Source organism: Miscanthus floridulus, chromosome 15 (genome assembly GCF_019320115.1).
Source record: "Miscanthus floridulus cultivar M001 chromosome 15, ASM1932011v1, whole genome shotgun sequence".
In the NCBI taxonomy this organism is placed as follows: Eukaryota; Viridiplantae; Streptophyta; class Magnoliopsida; order Poales; family Poaceae; genus Miscanthus; species Miscanthus floridulus.
The window spans coordinates 32,085,750-32,109,428 of record NC_089594.1 but is presented as its reverse complement, the minus strand read 5'-3'; the positions used below and the strand labels follow the sequence as shown (position 1 = coordinate 32,109,428).

At 43.0% G+C, this 23,679-nt stretch overlaps 1 protein-coding gene and 1 long non-coding RNA gene across 3 annotated transcripts; both read left to right on the top strand.

The window, feature by feature from the left end:
- Positions 1-12,451: 12,451 nt before the first annotated feature.
- On the top strand, positions 12,452-13,732 carry LOC136508008 (uncharacterized). The gene is made up of 3 exons (XR_010771829.1): positions 12,452-12,875; positions 13,390-13,520; positions 13,605-13,732. It is a non-coding gene; the product is annotated as an uncharacterized lncRNA (long non-coding RNA).
- A 913-nt stretch (positions 13,733-14,645) lies between these two features.
- On the top strand, positions 14,646-16,898 carry LOC136506528 (choline/ethanolaminephosphotransferase 2-like). Of its 2 annotated transcripts, none has more exons than XM_066501449.1 (5): positions 14,646-14,690; positions 15,732-15,794; positions 15,886-15,944; positions 16,042-16,587; positions 16,680-16,898. In XM_066501449.1, the coding sequence occupies exons 1-4, from the start codon at positions 14,670-14,672 to the stop codon at positions 16,163-16,165; spliced, it is 267 nt and encodes an 88-aa protein (XP_066357546.1). In that variant the 5' UTR covers positions 14,646-14,669; the 3' UTR covers positions 16,166-16,587; positions 16,680-16,898. The 2 variants fall into 2 exon arrangements, with proteins under 2 accessions (XP_066357546.1, XP_066357545.1); XM_066501448.1 differs by having other exon boundaries at positions 16,668-16,898.
- The last annotated feature ends 6,781 nt before the right edge of the window (positions 16,899-23,679 follow it).

Sequence of the window (23,679 nt, the reverse complement as noted above, 5' to 3'; positions counted from 1 at the left end):
CCTTACGTCTAGACATGTGCAGGTAAAGTGTCGTGCCCAATTGCCCCTGTTCCCTAAGCCCCTTTGTTGATTGTTTAATCAATGTTTAATTTGCCTAATTGCCTTTGCCCCCTGTCGTTATTCTTCAGAATATAAGACTCAGATCTAATTTGGGATTGGGGAATTCCTAACGGTGCAGGGCAGTGAATAATTATTATCCCTATTCTCCACTTGTCTGCCGCAAAAAAAAACTTGGTAATTTACTAACACTCATTTTTATTTTAACGTTAAACTGAATCTAGTATTTCTAAATTTCCAGTGTACTCGTGTTGACAAAAGGCACGCATTTATATAGAAGTGAAAAAAGAAAAAATAGAGATGGATAGAATTTTTATGCATATTATTATAATTATAATGAAGGGCCCATCTCTCAAGCTTCACTCCAGGTCTATAAATTGACAGGACCAGGCCTGCATGCGAAGCCACCACTTGCTCCAGCACCAAAGCCAAGGGCAGTGACGAAGCCTGGAAAAAATTTAGGAGAGGCTGAAAAGAAGAATAGAGGTTTTTTTATCTTCTTTTAATCTTAGCCCCTCCTACCTAATATATGTATGTATAAAATTTTAAGGCAGGACTTAGAAAAACTCCACGTGCTCAGGATGGGTAGGGGGGGCTGAAGCCCCCCTGGCCCCACCGCTGGCTACGTCCCTGGCCAAGGGAGTCTGCGGGAGTCTTCAGCGCTGCTGCATGACGCTGTCCATGAAGCTTCTGTAGAAAGCAGCGAGCGTTCCTTCCCAAACAGCCATCCATAAACCGCTTTTGTTGGTTGTCGTTGCGGCTGCATGCCAGCCACACATACATGCATGGCATATCATAGCTGCGCCGGTTGACACAAATCGTAGCCGACCCTACAGTCGCCGGCCCAAAGAAGGATCGCCCAAGGAGGAGACAGGTCACACCCACTCCCCACTTGCATTAGACACCGCCACTGAAAACCATCCGTCAAACTTCAAGATTGGTAGTAGTCGTGTTGTTGCCGTTAAGCCAAAAAAAAATTGAGAAAAGAAGCACGGATAGGAAAGGAGGGGCCGGTGGAAACGAGGCTACCGTCAGTGACGCAGGGCCACAGGGGCGGCAGGTGAAAGCAAGTCGGCGACAGTCAGATTCAGTAAACTGCAAAAAAAAAAAAACCATATATAAATAGTACTCCTTCCTTGGTCCTTGTGCTTGCACATAAAACAAAGTCAACCGATAATAATGCCAGGGTTCCTGTGATGCACATGCGGTTTGACATGTTAAAAGTTGAGAAGCTCCCGTCGGTGGGCTCATGGGGGCAGTCAGATTCTGTAAACTACAAAAAAAATTTAGATAACGACTTTCTTTGGTCCTTGTGCTTGCACATAAAACGAAGTCAACCGATAATAAGGCCAGGGTTCCTGTGACATGCACATGCGGTATATAGCTAGCTCAATAGCTGTTTGGCTTGTTACACTAGTGGCGGCTCACGATGGTTTGTAGAGGCGGTTTTATCAGTCGTCCCTATTACACCGTCTCTACAAATCAAGGGTTTGTAGGGACGGTTCTCAAGCCGCTCCTATAAATTGATTTGTAGAGGCGGCTCGTGTCACCAGCCGCCCCTACAATTGTATTTGTTGGAGTGGTTGGTAATATCAGCCGCATCTACAAAAATAATTTGTAGGGGCGGTTGTAACACCAGCCGCCCCTATAATTCCTATTTGTAGAGACGGTTCACTCTAGAGCCGCCCCCACAGTATATTTTCACACCAAAAAAATTGAAATTTAAAAATTAAAATATGACCAGAACATATACAGATATATATATATATAATATATAATTCACAAGGACATTATATCAACAACTAATTGACAAGAAGATATATGCATTACAAACCCATAATAATTTAAATTACTTCATTACAAACCCATTCATTACAAACACATAATAATTTAAATTTGTTGATTACAAACCATAATAATTTAGATCAGTTTATTATTACAACTAACAATAATTTAACTTTCTAGAATTATCTAACGTCATACCACGTACTCGGAGAAGTGCAGATCATTCATTTCATATGCCAAAATATCACTGATGTAGCGCAATGTGTTTACTAGTGCACTCTCTCTTGCTTCACAAGATCGTTCACAAGGTCTCCTGACGACGATCAGCATTGGTCGAGAATCTTCACTCCTAGTCATAAGAATTTTTTTCCTGGATTCTATCTAAAGTGAGAACAGGGCCACCATATTTCCATTTATAACGACCCAAGTGATACATGACCTGGTTTAAAATGGCTTCAAAGCTACAACTTGCGTATGTTACGTCGTTCTTCTGAATCTGCAAGTGTTGGGAAAAATGTGGTTATTAGAACCATGCATATATATATAGACATAACAATTAATCCGGATATAAGTTATGAGACTGACCACGTCATTTATGTTGTCCTCAGCAAGCTATGCACAAAACAGTCCAATATTATGGTGGAGGCCCACGTTCAAAACAGCAGTCCACATTCAAAGAAGCCCGGATAGGAAAGGAGGGACCGGTGGAAACGAGGCTCCCGTCAGTGACGCAGGGCCGCAGGTGAAAGGCAAGTCAGCGACAGTCAGATTCAGTAAACTCAAAAAAAAAAACCCATATATAGTACTCCTTCCTTGGTCCTTGTGCTGGCACATAAAACAAGCCCGTGTTCAGTTCCAAAAATAGTTCTAAAAAAATGCTACAGTATCCGTCACATCGAATCTTGCGATACGTGCATGGAGCATTAAATGTAGACGAAAAAAAACTAATTGCACTGTTTGGTTGAAAATCGCGAGACGAACGTTTTGAGCCTAATTAGTCCATAATTGAACACTATTTGTCAAATAAAAACAAAAATGCTACAGTATCCAAATTCCAACTTTCCCCAACTAAACACAGCCAAAGTCAACCGATAATAATGGCAGGGTTCCTGTGATGCACATGCGGTTTGACATGCTAAGTTGAGAAGCTCCCGTCGGTGGGCGCATGGGGCAGTCAGATTCTGTAAACTACAAAAAAAAATTTAGATGACGACTCTTTCTTTGGTCCTTGTGCTCGGGTGCTGCTTAGTTCCCTTCCATTTTGTAAAATTTTTTAAGATTCTCTGTCACATCGAATCTTTGGACGCATGCATGAAGCATTAAATATAAATAAAAAATAAAACTAATTACACAGTTTAGACGAAATTCACGAGACGAATCTTTTAAGTCTAATTAGACTATGATTGGACACTAATTACCAAATAACAACAAAATATGCTACAGTACCATTTCCTAAAAGATTTCGCGACCCAAACAAGTCCCTGCACATAAAACGAAGTCAACCGATAATAATGCCAGGGTTCCTGTGACATGCACATGCGGTGTATAGCTAGCTTAGTAGCTGTTTGCATATGCTTGCTTGTTAGCCTATAAATACCACGAAATGACTTACCGTTTGAGCACCACCAGTTGAGAAGCCGGCCACATCTTACTTCATACAGTAACTTCCTCTTAAGCTAGTTGTGCATCCACAAAAATATCACACATAATGGCTTTGCGTGCCTCCGCTCTTAAGGGAGCTGTTGTCGCTGTCATTTGTGTGGCTCTGGTGGTGAGCTGGGTGGGGGAACCAGCACAAGGGTCGCCATCCTGCGCCATGCATCGTTGCATCTCCGAATGTCCTTCGAGGTGCAACGAGAAAGCTGCAAGCTCTTGCGAGGGTGCCAAGAGCTTTGATGTAGCCAGGTGCAGGCCCGGCTGCGTTATGGGCTGCACTGACAGCTGCCATAGTGCAGGGGAGACTATATGTGATTGCGAGAGCAAATGCGACAGTTACTGCGAGAGCACTCCAAGCCCTAATTACGATGGGTGCGTGTCTGCAGTCTTCCAGTCGTGCAAGGACTCCTGCGAAAAGGGCTGCAAGGGCGAAAAAGCTGAATAACTGAATTCTGGTGTTATATACGCGGCTGCATGCTCGATCGAATGGATGAGGTTTATATGCGTTTTTATGGGTAGTTTATTTAATCTTTTATGTACTGCATAGCTTGGGTCAAGTTGGAAGTCCATGGTGTTTTGGTTTGGGTCATTTGCTTATTGTTTTCAGTCGTTATCATCATGTAATCTGAATTATGCATGGCCATGTTGAGTCAAAGCCAAATCGCACATTTGCGCGATGATGGAAGTCAAGTCCTCTTAAATTTCGCATGTTTCTGTTAGGAAAAAGGGAGATGCTAGCGCCCGGGCGTCCGAGCGCACGCGCGTGCTATCGCGCGCCTCTCCATTTCCTGCGCCTCCTTTGTTTCCCGCGCTTGTGTCGCGCACCTCTCCATTTCATGCGCCTCCTTTGTTTCCCACGCCTGCGTCGCGTGGACACGTCGCCCGGCCCATGCCCTCCGCTCGCACATAGGAACCGCTCGCTTCAGGTCCGCTTCCCGCGTGCACGTGGGGACCGCTGGCACCCCTGCTCCGTATCGAGCATGCGGGGACTGCTTGTGCCTGCGCCGGCTGCTTCCCACACCCGCTTCACACAGGAACCAAATGGACGACGCCCTAGCAGCTGCAGTAGGCGACCATGATAGGTGGGTCCCATTGCAACATATGCAACACCCGATCTACTTTTGCAATATCTAGATGAAACACTTGCAATATACGTCTCAAACAACTGAAACACTTGCAACATTTGTCTGAAACACTTGCAACATACGTCTGAAGCACTTGCAAAATGCCTGAAAACACTTGAAAGCCGTTGCAAGCGTATGACATATCCAGATAAAACACTTACAACATATGCAACATCTAGATAAAACACTTGCAATATATGTATGAGAAACAGACGAAACATTTGGAACAAACTCTTGCAACATGCGTGTATAGCCATTGCAGCATATGCACCGTTCCGGTGTACTTTTGCAACATCCATGCGAAACACTAGCAACATACCTCTAAAACATCTAAAACAATTGAAACATACGCTTGCAACATGCGCTTTCGCGCAACATCTCCATGATGCTTGCCGCACAGACGGAGCGCAACTACGCGCGTGGCCCTGCTGCGCCAAGTCACCATGCTGTTGCCGTCCAAGATCATCCTTGAGCAGGCCGGGCCACCAGCACGGGCGATGTGAAAGACATCTACACGACGAAGGGGTGGAGGCGTATCAAGGCAGCCGGCACATCACGACACCATAACAAACAGGAGAGCCGCGCAGTTGCGTATGCCTGTGGCAAAGGAGTTGATCTACTATGTGCCACCGACGGAGGGCTGTGCCATGGGGTGGCATAGGAAGCGACTAAAGAGGTAGCCACATCTGCCACTAGAGCAAGGCGAGGATGACACAAGGGCCAGGAGGAAGAGAAACGGCTGCGGCGGGCAGTAGGCGTGATGGAGAGGGAGGAAGGCAGGCCGCCACGCTCGGACCCGGTGGAGATGCCGGCCGGCAAGCGCCCAAACGCCGGAGGCGGCGCGATGGAACACGGTAACGACGCTATGGTGATTCTGCGTGACTGGTTCTGGAGAAACGAGTGGACGAGCAGATAGGATATGATAGGAGGTGGTCATTGGGTTCGCAGCCCACCAAAATCAGGTCCGGATGGACGGACGCCCTACAGGAAGTATTACCGTTGGAATAAACTCCTTATGGTTCTTCGCGTATATACACTTGCATTGTTTGAGTAACACTACTACGGAATTAACATTCACTACGGGTTATTTGACTTCAACCGACACTGATAACACAACTAATAGTGATTGGTGGACTATCACTATCGGTTCGTGGTGTGAACCAGCAGTTATAGACGTGATAATATCATTTTGACTTTAAAGTCGTCCTAACCGATGTACTAAGGTTAGGTTGGCTGATTTCTTGAATCGGCCTTCTTCCTTGATCCTGTTTTGTTTGTCAGTTTTGAAACCATCAGTTAAAAACATACGGACGTATAGGACCGAGCAGTTTGCATGTTATTGATCATCAAAGCCATCTAACTCACTAATTTGATCATCATCAATCAAATCAAGTATGTTATTGAAATGCAGAATGCTCCTGACGGGGTAAGAATATCTAGGAACTGTTACTATAGCATTAGTCGCCGTGACACCTGCAGGACAAAGCAGTCTCTCCCTTAAAGAAGTTCATCGGCATGCCAAACAGAGGATCCGTGGTCCTTGCTCTTAGGTATGGCAAGTGTACTATCCACAGTTTTTTTTAAGGCTAGTATCGTGTTGCATACCTAAAAAAATTATTCATCATCACGATCTGCCATCATTGTATTAAGTTGCTCTATGGTAACAGTAGCATATGCGTTACTCACAGGCAGTGTTATCTTGGGTTCAGCGGTAGTTGAAGTAGAAGGATCTTGAGCTGTTTTGCCACCCCTCGCCAATGTAGCTAATAGCTCGCAAGAGCGGCTTGTAGGTTAGCAGCATTCTTCTCCTCCACCAACTTGTGGAGATCCTCTGGGAGCTGATCAGTGGTCGTATGATTGACGATGTTGTCTCGATTGAACGGATATCACTCTCCTTCTTGCCGTGTTGTTTAGGCACGTCGAGGTTGCTCTAGGGTCCATGACCACCTAGAATGCCACCGATTCTTGTTGAGAGACAAGCAGAACAACATCTACAAAGCGAATTCTACAAATTTCCCATGACAAAACTAAGTTTGCACCAAATTGGACTCAACTCGGGCTCGGTCTGCCAAACCTGGCCTGGCTGGATTTGGAATCTGGACATGCCGGTTTTGGCTGATATATATAGTGCCCAAAACCTATTTTCTTCGTTTTAACTCTAAACAAGTTGATCTAAATATGTTTTTGATCGTCTTGACACCAGGAACTTAATGATGGAGCCCGTTACACTTGTCATCAGCCGATTTTTTTTTTTTTTTTTTTTTTTTTTTGCTGTCTTCAGCAACTTTGAACCGCATCACACCAGGAACAAATCAAGAACAAAAGCCGGGATAGAAAAGGAGAGGCCGGCGGAAACGAGACTCCCGTCACTGGTGCAGGGGGGCAGTCAGATTCAGTAAACTGCAGAAAATTTTAGATGACTCTACTCATTCCTTGGTCCTTGTGCTTGCACATAAAACGAAGTCAACCGATAATAATGCTAGGGTTCCTGTGACACATGCGGTGTACCTTGATACTAGTACCAGTTGTTTGAATATGCTAACTTGGGAGCCTATAAATAGCACGAAATGACTTACCGAATTAGCACCAGCTGAGAAGCTGCTTGTCTATCACATCTTGCTTCATAGTAACTGCTTCCTCTTAAGCTAGTTGTGGATCCACACAACTCACAAAGATCACATAATGGCTATGCGTGCCTCCGCTCTTAAGGGAGCTGTTGTCGCTGCCATTTGTGTGGCTCTGGTGGTGAGCTGGGTGGGGGAACCAGCACAAGGGTCGCCATCCTGCGACATCCATCGCTGCATCTACAAATGTCCTTCCAAGTGCAACAAGAAAGCTGCGAGCTCTTGCGAGAGTGCCAAGGGCGCAGATGTATCTAAGTGCAGGAACGGCTGCGTTACGGGCTGCAATGCCAGCTGCCATGATAGAGGGGCGACTACATGCGACTGCGACAACATATGTGACAGATACTGCAAGAGCACTCCAGGCCCTACATACAATGCGTGCGTGTCGACAGTCTTCCAGTCGTGCAAGGACTCCTGTGAAAAAGGCTGCAAGGGCGAAAAAGTGAATAACTGAATTTTGGTGTTATATATAACACGCGACTGCATGGTCGAATAATGTATGGGGTTTATATATATGCATTTGTGTGGGTAGTTTATTTAATCTTTTGTACTGCATAGCTTGGGTCAACTAGGAGTCCAGCATGTTTTGGTTTGGGTCGTCCTTTGCTTATTGTTTTCAGTCGTTATCATGTAATCAGAATTATGCATGGCCATGTTGCGTAAGAAAAATTGCATGTTTTCCTTTGGAATAAACTCTATGGTTCTTCCCGTATACACACTTTTACATTGCTTGTGTGTGTAAGGAACTGTGATTGCCTACTCCACAAAATTGCCACTACTACAGAAATGTTTTGTAGGGGCGGCTCCTGATGTTTTGTAGGGGCGGTTTGCCCAGCCACCACTGTGCAAGCGCTTCTACAAATCACCTCTACAAATCAACGATTTGTAGGAGCGGTTCCCAAACCGCCACTAGAAATCTATTTTCTAGAAATCACAAATCTGAGCTAAAAGATATAATTTTTTTAATCACAGGGGGGCCCATCGTGAAAAACACGCGCTTCGCGGCTGCCAGGGTTCAAGCCCATGACCACAGGCTCGCACGTTCCCTCCTCTAACCACTCCACCCAACACTCCCTTGCATTTATATTAGATATTCTTTCTATTCATATTATGCTCAACCGAATTTAAAATGAGTGTTTGGGTCTCTATACAAATTTAAATTAAAAAATTGTCAACTACAAAGTTGCATAACTTTTTGAGATCTAGAACTTTTTATTTTGTTGCTTCTCCATCCAAGCTTGTTTAAAAAATTCAAATTTCAAATATTACAAATTCAAGCGTAATTTTTCATGCATAAATGATTTCAAATAAAAAAGTTATCAACTACAAAGTTGCAAAACTTTTCGAGATCCACAACTTTCGTTTTGGTCGTTTCTTCATCCGAAGTCGTTTGAAAATTTTAAATTTCAATTATGAGAAATTCAAACATAATTTTTCATGCATAGATGATTTCAAATAAAAAAAATTGTCAACTACAAAGCTGCATAACTTTTTGAGATTTACAACTTTCGTTTTGGTTATTTCTTCATCTGAGATGGTTTGAAAAATTCAAATTTTAAATGCAAATTTTAGTATTCAGCACCCATTTGTAGGGGCACCTCTAGATACACCCACCCCTACAAATCAATTTATAGGAGTGGCTGGATCTAAAGCCACCCTAACAAATAAGGCTATTTGTAGGGATGGCTTGAAATACCAGTAGCCCTACAAATGCATTATTTGCAGGGGCAGCTCGTTTTGGGAACCATATGTAGGTTCAGCTCAATATTGAGCCGTTCCTAAAAAAACAGGAGGCGTTGCTATAAATTCTTGTTGTAGTAGTGTACATCCACTGCAAAATGAGTAGGTAGGGACGTAGGTCACAGTTTAAAGGAAATTGCTAGTGTCTGGACGTCTGATGGGATAGGATTACGTCGGACAGTAACCTAGGCACACTCCCACCGAATGGCCTAGCAGAATGACCCATCAGAAAATGTCATCGTGTGACCTCGGCTTTGGTCAACTGCCACCCGTCCGCGCCTGCCGCTGCGCCATTTGCTGCTGCTCACGCGCGTCCGTCCCCGTCCACCTTGTCCCGCGCCGCATGCGTACCCCGCCCCTGTCCGCCTCACTCCGCCGAGAGCCGACCGCTCCTTCTCCCAGACCCCTTCTCTCTCTCCGTGCAAGCAGGACCCGGGAGCCGAGATGTGGACGAGCACGCCCCATCCGCCAGCCCCCGGCGCCCGGGCCATGACCCCATGACTCTCTGAATATACCTCTGAAACACAAAACATTTGCAACATGAAACTTTTGAATGCAACATATATCGTCTGAAGCAGATGAAACATTTGGAATATGTGCGTGAAACATATGTAACATCCAGGTAAAACACTTGCAACTTCTAGGAGTGTAGTAGTTTTTACTTTCTCCGTTTTGGTGGCACATTTGGAAGGAACATAATAGAAGAATTTTCCAACAAAAGTCCAAACACCCGGTGGAAGTCGCTTCTCCATGGAAGGATGACATCTCCCAGTACAATTTGGCAATGCATTCCTATTCTCGCTCCAGTGCAGTAGCTTTTTACTTTTTCCGTTTTTTGTGGTTAGTTGTTCCTTTGGCCGAGCTGGGGTCTAGTGGTGTGCTTTGTTGTCTTTTTTTCTTTCTTCTAGGAGTTGTTAGGGGCTTGCTTTTGTGTTTTGGCATTTCTTTCGACCCTGGCTGAGGGCTGTGGCTAGTTGTTTCTTTGTACTTTGTTTTCTCTTTTTCCTCATCTAATAAAAACTGCGTCAAATCTCTTAACGTCCTTTAAAAAAATACTTTTGCAACATAAGACTGAAACAACTGAAACATTTTAAACATATTCTAGCAACATATGTGTGTAACATGTGCAATATTAAGATAAAAACGCTTGCAACATACGTCTCAAACACTTGCAACATATCTATGATAACATTTAAAACACTTGAAACATACATTTCCAAGATAGGAGGGAGAGGCCAGAGCCGGTTGATTCCGGCCTCGGAGTGAGCTCCACCAGTACGGACTACACTCGTGGCTGCCCTTCGCTCGGTGGGGAGACATGAGGCGCACGATGGCACCACCAGCACTAGTAGAGGCAGACGGCGCGGACAGCGCGGGTGGGACTGAGGGAGCAAGAGCGAGAGGTGCGTGTGGGGCACGCGACGGGCAGGAACGAGGAGCGAGTAGCACAGGATGAGGCGCGCGGGGAGAGATGGCTGTTGCGGCGAATGCGGAGTGGGGTGGGCCGCATGCTGACGGCTGCATGGAGCTGTGAAGCGTGTGATGGGTGAGCGAGTAGGAAGATATTTTTGAGAGAGACATGGGAGACGTAAAGAGGAGGGAGGTTTATTGGGCCGATAGCACGTACAGGCCTAGAAGCGGCGTCCGATCGGACGGATGCCCGAACCTGAGCATTACCGATGGTGAAAGAGCTACGTGCAGTTCATTACACTACGTAAAAAACGATTTTTAGCAACGGGACGAATTTTTTGTAGGAGCGGCTAGTGATGGAGCCGTCCCTACAGTGGCGTGCTCGGGTGCCCAAACATCAGCCGCCCCTACAAATGGAACAGTAGGGGCGGCTGGTGTTACGAGCCGCCCCTACAAATGGGGTCTGATTTGTAGGGGCGGCTCAATCACCAGCCGCCCCTGGAGTTGCTATTTGTAGGGGCAGCTGGTGACTGAGCCACCCCTACAAATGGCCCCATATAAATAGCTCCGATTTGTAGGGGCGGCTCAATCACCAGCCGCCCCTACAAATGACCCACATATATAACAGCAGCACCTTCTTCTTCCTCGGGTCACTCACTCCAACCCGTAAAGGAAAGGTGGGAAGGCCTTGGGCACCTCTCAAAAATTGCTCTACTAAGGGGAGAAGGTTTTGGTCACAAATCCTTTGGTGGAGAGGTTGTAGAAGGTAAGAAAATGCTATTCCACACTTTTTTTGAAGTTTTAATGGTTGGTTAGTGAGTAATTAGAGTTTTGTTTTTCTCTCTCTTCTATGGTGCTTCAGCTACTTATAAAGCAAATTAGACCCAAGTTTTAAATGTACTAGGGTAAATTGGGGAGGGGAACAAGATCATACCCTTATTTGGTCCATGTTTCTTGATTTTAGTGAACAATTAGTTAGTTTTATTGATGTTTCATGTGCATATGGATCTAGATCTGGGGTTTGATTTTTTTATTAATTTCATTTTTGTAAATTTATGTTTGATGAAATTGGACTAGGCTTTGTATGAATGGTTGTTGTAAAAGATGGAGTACAGGAACTCTTGGATGTATAGTTCGTTAAGGTTCAAAGCAGGTTTCCGTGAAGAGGTGGATAAAGTTATTGAAGGCGCAAAGAAACATGCAACGACATTGAAAGAGAATAAGGATACAATTATTTGTCCCTATAAAGATTGCAAGAACCGTATGGCATGGACAGATGTGACTATCATCAAATCACATTTGATTATGCGAGCATTTGTTGAGGACTACATAGTGTGGATTCATTATGGTGAAACGGTTATTGTTAACGACGAGGATGAGGAGGAATACGACGACGAAACCATAGAATCCCTGTCCCAATATTCACACTACACCATGACACACAATTGCCTACAGTTATGTGTTGGCAAAGGGGTGGTTACAACTACACATTATCTGTTGGTAATTGTACAACCTTTTAATGTCATATAATCTATCGGCAATGATGTTGTATGGCTACAAATCAACTGTCGGCATTGCTCTAGGGACACTAAAACTGTCGTTAAACATTTGTAGACACAATAAGTGTCGGCGTAGCCTAACCGAGCCAGCAACTCAAGTGTCGGCGAAAGTGTGTACGATCCTGCCCTACTCCGCCTTCGGATCTTTCCATCCGTAGCGCGAAGTGCCGGTGAAATGGAAAAAACCCAATATACTCCCCCTCTCGCCTACAGAACGAAAAGGAAAAAGCCCCGCGGCCCATACACGCGCGACCCGCGAGTACGCCCGCCGCCGCCGCCTCCCACGGATGCCATGCCTCGCCGCCTCCCACACCAAGCCTCGCTGCTGCCGCCTCCCACACCGAGCCTCGCTGCCGCAGCCTACCATGCCAGCGCCCGCCACAGCCCTCCTGCACAGCGCCGCCGTCCACCGGAACCCTAACCACGGATGCCCCATCGCCTGCAGTTCCGCGTTGACGCAAGATGTGGCCCATCCTCGCTCCCCATCGATTGCAGCTCCAGATCTGCGCGCATTCAATGCGCTACTCTCGTCGCTCCAACACCGTCCGCTCCACCGTGGAGGCCGCCTTCCACCGGCAGCGGGCCTCGCAGAGCCACTCGTGCTGCGACTCACCACCTTGCTCATGGCGCCCACCACCCGCGCTGATCTACGCACCATGGCGGTGGTTCTCTGCGAGATCCTCTCCCCGCACCCGTCAGGCGCGTCCTGCTACAACATGACGCATCCGTCTACGCCGACTCCTATCCGACCTCATCATTCACTTGTGACTTGTCATCAGTCATCACCTCCCACCTCGGTGAGAATTTTGTGTGCTCTGCTGTTGGGGGATTTCAAAGGAATCGATTGGATTGTATTCGAGACGGACGAGGAGAGGGCGGCTCTGCATCGCTGACACAGTCAGCTACACCGACATCTACAGGTGAGTAGTGGTAGGTTAGCCTTATCGATGATTGATTGGAACAACAAATTGATAGAAATTAGCATTCTTTTCGGAATTTCAACTGGTATATACTTACTAAAATGGGGTTCTATACTTTCCAGATGGCAGTGTCATCGTATATTTATGCAGCTTCCCTGATTTCAGCCTGTAGTATTCCCCTCTAGGGAAAAGCAGCGAACCTTCTTGTTTCAGGTTGAATCACAATGCTGGTTCGGGCAGTCTGCTTGGAAATTGTTGTTCCTTTCCATCATTTAGTTGTTTATTACGAAATGATATTTTTCATGTTGACATAGTATATAAGTTTAGAATGTGTGCAGACTCCTGCATCCTATTATACTCTCCACTTACTTTGTCTAGAACTCTAGACCCTTGTTTGTTATGCGGCTCCAATTTTTTGTTGTCTTGTTATATTACTTGTTGCTTGCTGCTACTGCTACTTGGGATGGCTAGCTGCTACTGAAATTTCTCCTTTTTGACATGCACTGCAATTCAGATGGTAACCCCTTCTAGTAGCACCCAACCTGAGAAGTTTGAAAGCTTCTGGAAATGCCTGGAAGACAATGAAGAGGATCTGATGGAGTTGTGCATCACCTCTGTCATCCCTAGCTTGCAGCCTCAAAACAGGTTTGGAAACAAAGAACTCAATAGTCCTGTAGCTTGCATTTGATTCTTTTAACCACTAATATGGTCCACTGACTGCATGTGCAGCCCATGATATGTTCTGGGACAGTGTCCAGTTCTGGGAGGATGAAATCGAGGTCACAGCGAGCTGAAGAAACTCGGTAAAGAGAGACCAAATGTTCTCCTTCAATTCCTTCATCTTATGGCAACATCTCAACACTTCTGAAATTGTAAGTTTGCTTTATCTCTTTTTGTATTCTGTATTCTTATATGAGTTCTCACGTAAGTTTTTGTATCAGTAATGGGAATCCACATTTGTTTGACAACCCTCATCATTGTTTTCCAATTACAATGATAAGATTCAATTCTTGACATGAAGAAGTATCTGGACTTGTAGATTTATACTTTTGTATTTTTGTCTTAGTTATGCACTAGTTACTATTGCATGGATCAATAATAACATGTTTGGTCCCTCTGAAGGACCTACCAGTTGTCTACATAGCAAAATGCATACTATACATTTTCTAATTATTGGTTATATGCTTAAAATGTTGATTAACAAAACTTAGATTTGGGCCCAGCTGCAGACGTATACGACAACATGTATTCTCGTATGGACTCAAATGCCTTCGGCTCCCTATCCACAGCAGCCCCTCTCATGTACACAGTAGACATCCAGTTTTTTACCCAATATGACTAGCATCTCAAGACACTGGCATTTGAATGCCTTGCAAATTAAGGTGTAAAACTTTAATACATCTCAAGAATTCAAGTTTGCTTCATATTTATTCCTCCTCTCTTTTTTTTCCAGCAGCGTTTATTACAGTTTATATTAATCTAATTGATACGGTCACCATCAGGAGTTTGAGGAACTGCAGCTTGGAAGGATCTGTTCCTGACGTCAGTGGAATACCCCAACTTGGCTACTTGTATGTGTCTTGGTCTTTGAGTTAGGATGGTTGACAGACCAAACAACACTGTCTTGGTCTTTGAGAGAAACAATTATTAGATATTGATTTAAGGTATTATTCCTTTGTTCATAATTTCATGTTGACAAGCTTTGGACACAAGATTTAGGGCTACCATCTTTGAGGGACTTCCCTGTTAATGCCGTTGATGCCACAGCGATGGGTTTTCGCCTACTTCGATTGCATGGCTTCCATGTCTCCCCATGTAAGTACAACTGATTTTTTACTATGTCAGACTTGTGTCATCAAGCAAGTCTAGGTGGGATCATGGGACATTAGTCTTGCTTTCTTGGCATTGGGGCGGTTCTAGTGAGTGTCGAAGAAGGAATGTGGTATCTGCAATGGCTTAGGCCATCAGTGACAGACCTGTTGTTCATCACATTCAAATCTCTAACAGGTGACAGTGACGGACCAGTGTTGCCTAGGTTGGTGTAAAAAAATGGTAAAATATTAATTTTGTGTCACAGATATAGCAATATATTTGGCTAGAAATTGAGAATTTGGATATGTTGATTGCCTGTCATAGTCATTTTTCCTACACGCGGTCAGTCCAGTGCTCTATTTTGCTTCGTCTTTTTGTTCTGTAGACTTCCCACTACTTATATCCTTGCATCCCTAGGACATATTAGTATATTACTCGATCATATTGATCATGTAAGTCATTTTCAATCAAAACTACTGAGGACATAGCATATGAGGGCCATGAACAGTGCTAAGAAAGAGTGTGGTGAATTATATATGATGTTATCAATTAAACTCTTACAAACTGTTTGATGGCTGTCAATACTTAACAATTGATGGATCAATCATAATTAGAGATGAAATAAATGAAGCATGGTCGTTAGGTGGCTGCAAATTGCAATGCTTGTGTCTGCTATTGGGAGATGCTGGTCAGATCAGATGGTCAGAGTCAAATGATTTGGCAATAGCGAACATCTCAGTCTCATTAGTACCGCTGATATAGAATATAAAATAACAACACATGCAACCTGACAGAATATAAAATAACAGCATACACAAAAGCCTCAGGTTTGATTGGAATGCATGAGTCAAGCAGTGCATCTGATGACTCATATGAACATCAGATTAGACTGGACTTAATTTCTGTTGTTGCATGATGCCTTTAGTAATGTGTGGTTTTCTGAAGGGACAAACTCAGTGCAATACTAACACACTATCACTCATTTTGTTTATATCTACAAATACTGCTCATCATCTTATAATGTGAATAATCATCTTTGAGCAGGGAAGAATGATACTTGCTCATTTGTGTGACGAGCCCAAAGGTCTAAAATCTGGGATGTTCATGGTATGGCTTTGAAGTCTCCTGTCTTCTCATCTTTATTTAGGTGCCAAGTGTAGGCCACTTTTTAAGTACTAACTAAAACCTCTTGTTTCAGTCTCTGGTGTTTCTTTGTTTTCTGATTGCAAATGCTCTCATTGCAAAGATCAACGATGGGTAAGCTCTTAATGTGTTTATTCCACCTAGTACTGGTAACATTTGAAAGATAGCTCTTTTATGTTTACACTAAATGACTCGATCTTCTTACTGGCAGGAGTCCTTTAGTTGATGAGCTTGTGTTGCTGCTTCTTTATTGTGCATATACAGGTGAACTTGAGCATTTCAGTTTCATACTTGCATCTTATGATCATTTCTATGGAATCTTTCCTAGGCACTAACATTCGGTTTGTCCACTCTGTTCAATAGTATCATGCTTTGTGGGCCTAAAGAGCCCGTTTAGATTTATAAAGTGCTATTTCAGATAGTACATTCTCATTTCCTAGCAATGGATCACTAGCACCATAAAACTTTACCTTTTTCTCGTATTGCTGTTATACTGGGTATGATCAGGGAGACCAACATCTACGCATGTGGCATTCTCATGCTCATAGCATGTAACTTTGCATCTCAAAGTCTGTGTTAACATCTATCTTCTAGGACTATTATCCTTTTTATGTCGATATTTTTGCTTGGTTATCTGTTCACACTCAGCGTTTTACATATCACTGCTCCATTTTCCTGTGACGGTGGGTCTTTACCTACACCTTGCCGTTTCGGTTGTGCATGAAATCAAGGATGCTCTTGGAATCTATTGCTTCAGGTATGGAAACCTCTGTGTGGCCCTACTGTTCAGCAAACTTCTATGCTTAACTGTTAACCAACTTTTTTCACTGCTGCTAGAACTACTGACAGGATAACTAGGAAGGAGGCTTGAATTTGTTGTAGTCCAGATATATATTACTTCTCAAGTGCTAGCAAATTCGTCACCATGGACGCTGGAAGTGTGCCCGAGTCATGATCTATTGATCTCTTAACTTTAGCCATAATCAGTTAGCACAAGACTTGTAGTATATGTCTATATATGTCTAGTGGCTCATCTATATCCTGGACTTGTATATGTATGGCTCTGTGTACTATGATCATCACTTTGACTTGCAATATCCATTTGATGTATGTATGGAATATTTAATATATTATTTCTATAAAATCAAGTGAATTTGCTCAGTGTGATGCCTTCTCTATGAACAAAAGTGAATTTGTCAAATCATTCAAATTGAATTGATATCTATATTTGCTATATAGTTTTGCCAACAGTTTACTTGCTGACGAGGGCATGTTTCATAAAATGCTTGGAAATGGTTTCGCCAACATACAAACTATCGGGAAAAGTCTTAACTGTTGGCGTAGGTCTTAACTGTCGGCAAAGGGTTAACTGTCGGCAAAGGTTTCAACTATCGGCGTAGGTAGATCGTTTGCCTACACATAAAGTGTCGGGGATTCTGTTAACTGTCGGCAAAAGTTTCACCGATGGCTTCTAGTGCGACTGTTTCTAAACTGTCGGCAAAACTTTTCGCGAGAGGTTATCTGTCAGAAAAGGTGCCCTTTGCCTACAATAGAAAGTGTCGGCAAAAGTATGTTGTGTTATAGTGTCAGCAGAGCTTGATGCACGAATGGATTTCAAGTTTGGTAATGAACAAGGTGGTGATGCTGGTGGTTGGGATGGTAACGGTGAAGGTGGTGCCAATAATGATGGTGGAGCATGTGTCGGGGATGAAGATGAGTTGGAGGACATGATTCGATCCCTTGGACCAGAGATTTTACTAAATAGCCCAAAAGGTCTAGAAAATTTGGAAAGGGTGACAAAGCATCGAAGGAGACTGTGTATGGTGTTGAAAAGGGCTGTCCAACACATTGGACATTGCTACGTTTTATGCTGGAGCTGCTCATCCTGAAGGCTAAGTACGGCTGGTCAGATTGTAGTTTCAATGATCTATTGGATCTCCTGTCATGGGTGCTGCCACAACCAAACTCAGTTCCCACCAACACATACCAAGCGAAGAAGGTCATAAGTCCATTGATAATGGGGGTTGAAAAAATCCATGCATGCCCCAACCACTGTATACTTTTTTGTGGTGAAACGTTCAAGTCACTGGATAAATGTCCCCGGTGTGGGGCCAGCCGGTGCAAGAACAATGACCTTTACGGTGGGGACGAAGCCTCCACAGGGAAAAAGAGGAATAAGAAGGGTACAAAAAAGGTGGTACAAGAATCTCAGCCCCCAGAGGACACTCCAATAGGCAACGATGCAAAGCAGAGAAGAATTCCTGCCTTGGTAATGTGGTACCTGCCAGTGATCGACCGCTTGAGACGTATCTTCCTAAACCCTAAAGAAGCCGCACTCATGACATGGTAGGATGATGAGCGCAAGGTGGATGATGATAAGATTGCACACCCGGTTGATTGTAGTCAGTGGCAAAGGTTTGATGAGAAGCACAAAGAATTCAGCGATAACCCAAGGAATGTACAGTTTGGCTTGAGCACCGATGGAATGAATCCCTTCAATGAGAGGATGAGTGACCATAGCATATGGCCAGTGATCTTGACCATGTACAACATCCCAACATGGTTGTGTTAGAAGAGAAAGTACCTTCTCCTCACTATTCTTATTTCTGGCCCTAAACAACCAGGCATTGATATAGACGTGTTCCTTGAGCCTTTGATGCAAGAAATGGAGAGGCTATGGAGGCATGGGGAGCAGATGTACGATGCGTTTTGAAAGGAGGACTTCATATGTAGAGCAATAATATTTGTTACTACCAATGATTACCCCACGCTGTTTGCTTTATCTGGACAGATCAAGGGGAAGACAGGATGGTTGGTTTGCTTGGATGGTACTACATGGGTGTACTTGGATGCATCCAAGAAGATAGTTTACCTAAGGAACCGACGCTTCTTAAAGATAAGTCACAAGTACCGTAGCAATTTGTTCTTTAGATTTTATGACAACGCCCCGGAGATTGAACCCCCTCCGGAGAGACGTCATAATGGAGAACACGTGTACAGAATGGTGAAAAACATACACGTCGTCTATAGAAAGAAGAATCCGGATGGGACGAATAGAGATAGAAGCACACCTCCTGTCGAAGGCGTACCTTTCAAGAAACAATCGATCTTCTTTTAGTATCTACCTTATTGGCCAGACTTGGAGGTCCCCCATGCCATTGATGCTATGCACGTGTAGAAGAATGTCTTTGAGAGTCTCATTGCTACCTTGATGGACACAGGCAAGACAAAGGATGGTCTAAAAGCACGAAAAGACATGGTACAGCTAAACGTGATGCCACAACTTCACCTGGTACCTGAGGCTAATGGAAAATACACTCTGCCTACGGTGTGCTTCAGCCTAACACCAGACAAGAAGAGAGCTATATGCACTTTCCTAAGGGGGATCAAAGTCTCGACTGGGTTTTCAATAGATGTGAAGAAGCTAGTGTCGATGAAGGACTTATCAATAACACACTGCAAGGCTCACGATTGCCATGTGACGCTGATAGTATTTCTACCTATTGTAATCAGGGCTATAAAGCCAGAGTTCTTGAAAATGGCCATCACCCGCATGTGCTACTTCTTTTCGAAGATCTCATAGAAGACGATTGGCAAGCTAGAGCTGAGTGACCTACATGAATTTATTGTGGAGACACAAAATCAACTGGAGATGTGTTTACCTCCTGCTTTTTTTGATATAATGCCACATCTCATGATTCACATGGTTCATCAAATACAGGCGCTAGGCCCTTGCTACTTACATGAAATGTGGTCCTACGAGCGGTTCATGTCAGTTCTAAGTCGATACGTGCATAATCGAGCATACCCAGAGGGCTCCATGATAGAGGGTTACAGTACTGAAGAAGTCGTCGAGTGCTGTCAAGAGTACCTAAAAGTACAGAAAGGGATTGGTAAACCCGATTCTTGTCACAAGGGTAGGCTGGCTGGGAAGGGCACTAGTGGTAGAAAAGTGTTCATCGACCATGATTACAAAGAGGTGAGTCGGGCGCATTATAGTGTCTTGCAGAGTACACAACTGATGCAACCGTACATTGATGAACACTTGGCTATCATTATGGCAGAGAGAAATGGTTGTTCGGATGATTGGGTCATGAAACAACACAAGCAACGACTAACTACATGGTTGAAGGACCAAAACATACCGCCTAGAGAAACCATAGACTCTATTACCATCAGTAGGTTGGCGGAGGGGCCATCGAGACAAGTGACATCTTGGAATGCTTATGACATCAATGGGTATATGTACTATACCCACGCAAAGGATAGTAAATATGTGAACCAAAACAGCGGCGTTCGAATAGAGGCTCTCGATGGATTAGGGCGAAAGATCCAATACTTTGGCATCATTGAAGAGATATGGGAATTTGACTATGGAAGGGATATAACGGTGGCCCTGTTTCGATGCCGCTGGATCAAACAACACCAACTGAACGAGATCGGATTGAGAGTCCTGGACCTCGAGAATCTAGGCTACCAAGATGACCCTTGGGTGCTCGCTTCACGTGTCGCACAAGTTTTCTATATGTTTGACCCACAAAGTAACCTCCCCCCAAAGAAGAAGACAGCACGTGGTTGCCTCCGGGAAACAGCACATTATTGGAGTTGATGGCGTGGACGATGTTGAAGCTTACAATAACTACGATGAGATGTAGCTATTCATAGACTTTCCTAAGAAGATCAGTGTTGTGAAAAAGAACCTCCCCAAAGACATAATGCCATGGGAATGAAAAGGTGTCAAGGGGAAAGTCGTTATAGTGGGCTAACTAGTTGTTGAACGTGGAGTGTTTGTGTAAGTGTGTGTTTGTAAGACTTCATTTATGCATGCATGTGAGACTATATATTTATGTACGTGTGTAAGACTACATATTTTTGTATGTGTGTGAGACTACATTTTATGCATGTGTGTGAGACTACCCTTTGCGACATTCAGATTACTCTATTTGAACATCCACTCTATTACTACTAAAACTTTATGAAATCACTTAACACTTTATGAAATGAAGAAATGACCAAAATAAAGGTAGGAGATCTTGATGAGTTATACAACTTTTATATTCATCACCTTTACAGCTGAAATCATTTAGTGTTTGAAAATCAGGTTTGAAGCTGTTATTTTCTGAAATTTAAAACTTGAATTGTTCAAAATTAGTGACAAAGATAGATGACTAGACTAAAATGATAGAGCATGATTTTAGAAAATTTTAGGAAAAAAACCATCACATTTGGAGTTAGTATGAGGGAGAAAAACTAGTTATAAGTTTTTGCCACAGATTAAAAAGAGAAATCACACTTGTTCATCATTGATCATCAAGAACAGTTGTGATTTTTCTTTTTAATCTCTGGGTAAAATTTGTAACTAGTCTTTCTCCCTCATACTAACTCCAAATGTGATGATTTTTTTCCTAAAATTTTCTAAAATCTTGCCCTATCAAGTTAGTGTGTTGATTTGGTCATTCTTTTCATTTGACAAAGTTTGAGCACTTCAAATTTTCAAATTTAAAAAATTAAAAAGTTCAAACGAGATTTTCAACCATTAAATGATTTCAGCTGAAAAAGTGATGAATACCAAAGTTGTATAACTCATCAAGATCTACAACTTTTATTTTGATTATTTCTTCATCTGACAGAGTGATGGTAAACATTGTTCACAAATCAACATGTTTCTCATATAGTTCATGAAACTATGAGTCATATGTGAATTTATGAACAATGTTTACTAATACTTTGTCACATGAAGAAGTGACCAAAATAAAAGTTGTAGATAGTGAGGAGTTCAACAATTTTTATGTTCATGACTTTTATTGTTGAAATCATTTAAGGTTTCAAAATCTTGTTTGAAGTTGCCATTTAGTGAAATTCAAAATTTCAACTGTTCAAATTTAGTCAAATGAAAATATGATCAAAATAAAAGTTGTACATATTGATGAGTTATACAACTTTTATGTTTACAACATTTTCATTTTATTTCATTTAATGTCATAAAATTGTAGTCAAAGTTTTAAAATTCAAATTTTTAATTTTTGTTTTTTTGTTTTCTATATTGTTTTGACTACGATTGTTTATATATATATTTCTTCATATATAGAATAATAGAAAATATTATATTTGTGCATATACACAATTTTTTTATATTACTTTGTGTTTTTATGATATAAAAAATATAGAATTTATAATTTAAAAAATAGAAACTATTTGTAGGGGCGGTTGGATCAGGAACCGCCCCTACAAATGCATTTGTAGGGCTGGCTGGATCAGGAACCGCCCCTACAAATAGTCTCGAGTATAAAAAGGAGGGCGCACGGGAGTCATCTAGTCTGGGCGTGTCTTCTTCCTCCAACGCCGTTAGGCTGCCCCGCGCGCCTAGGGTTTCCACCACCGGTCCCGCGCCCGTGCCCGCCCACACCAGCCTCTAGCGCTCGGCGTCCCGCACCCGGCCCCCGGCGCCCGCCCCCGCGCGCCGACGACGCAGGCTCCCGGTGCCCCACGCCCGGCCTCCTCATCGTCTTCTCCGCCACCGGCAAACACTCTTCCACTTCTCAAGCTCCAGGTACCTATCTATCTATGGATATATATAGACCTTGCGCCGTGCCATCTCGTCTGGGGCTTAGACCTACATTTTGGTACTGAATGCCCTAATGTTCTTCTTTAATTGGGCGTCTTAATTGATTGATCGGTTAATTCTGCAATTAGAAACCTGATTTCTCTATTTCTTGAGATCGGGGATTCTTGTCTCCCTGTCTCCAACAACTTGGGTATGCGGCTGATCTGCTGTGCCTTTTCTGGAACCAAGCTTGTCTATGACATGTCACATGTGGATTGATATTTGATGGTCGATATTTCATTGTATGATTAAGCAACTCCTGCCGGTCGTTTTGTTGATCAAAGGAGAAAGTTCTTGCTTGTTCGCCAATAAGTTCCTTTCCCCATTATCAACAATGACTAAGATTGTTTGACTGTCGTTTCGATATCGATTATGTGTCTTTGGGGTGTCATGTTTTACCCCCATTTTCTAGAGATTCTCATATGCTTGCTTCGTGGTGCTCGCCTGTTCTAAGCTGGGATTGGGGAAAAACCATTGTCCCTGGATTTATCCTGTCACTGCCTAACAGATTCATATTTTATTAATATTAATTAGTGTTATTCTTTTTTCTATCTGCATAATGATATACAGATGAAGTAGTAGTTAAGGTTTATGTTGTCCATATTTTCCAATGAAATAGAGCTTAAATTGCATGTTGTTTATGTATCATAACATAAACGATTAACTGTGGGCTTCTGCTTACTCAAATTTAAAACTGTCTTTTTACAATGATGAGTTTGGGCACACGTAAGCTATCTTCAGTTGAGCTTTTCTCATCACTTAAGTCTCGATAACATATATGGTAGTAAAATGCTCTCTACTTTGGATAAAAAATCTTGTGGGTAAACTGCACCAGCTGAAATAGTTGGAGGAAGTAAATAAAATCAAACATTAGTTTAGTAGATTGTCTGGACATTGGTCGAACTTATTGATGGAAGTAATTTGGATCTTTTCTGGTTCCAAAATAAGCCATATAAATAGTTCATCTTGTTTTGGCATCTAGTTTGATATTTTATCATAATGTTCATAACCCCATTACCATTATAGACATCTTTATATATAAGACATGTGCATTTCCTCTGTTGGTTCGTGTAACACGAGTGGTGTGGGCCTTGCAAGTTCAAGTGCTACAAACAACCTAGTACTACTTTTGTTATATGCAAAATGGTGTCACTCATTGGTAGTGGTGGCCACCTAGCACTAGCAGCCTTTGGTGCAATTTTTTGTTTCTATTTTTGTTATATGCAAGTTACCTGCAGCTTGGTT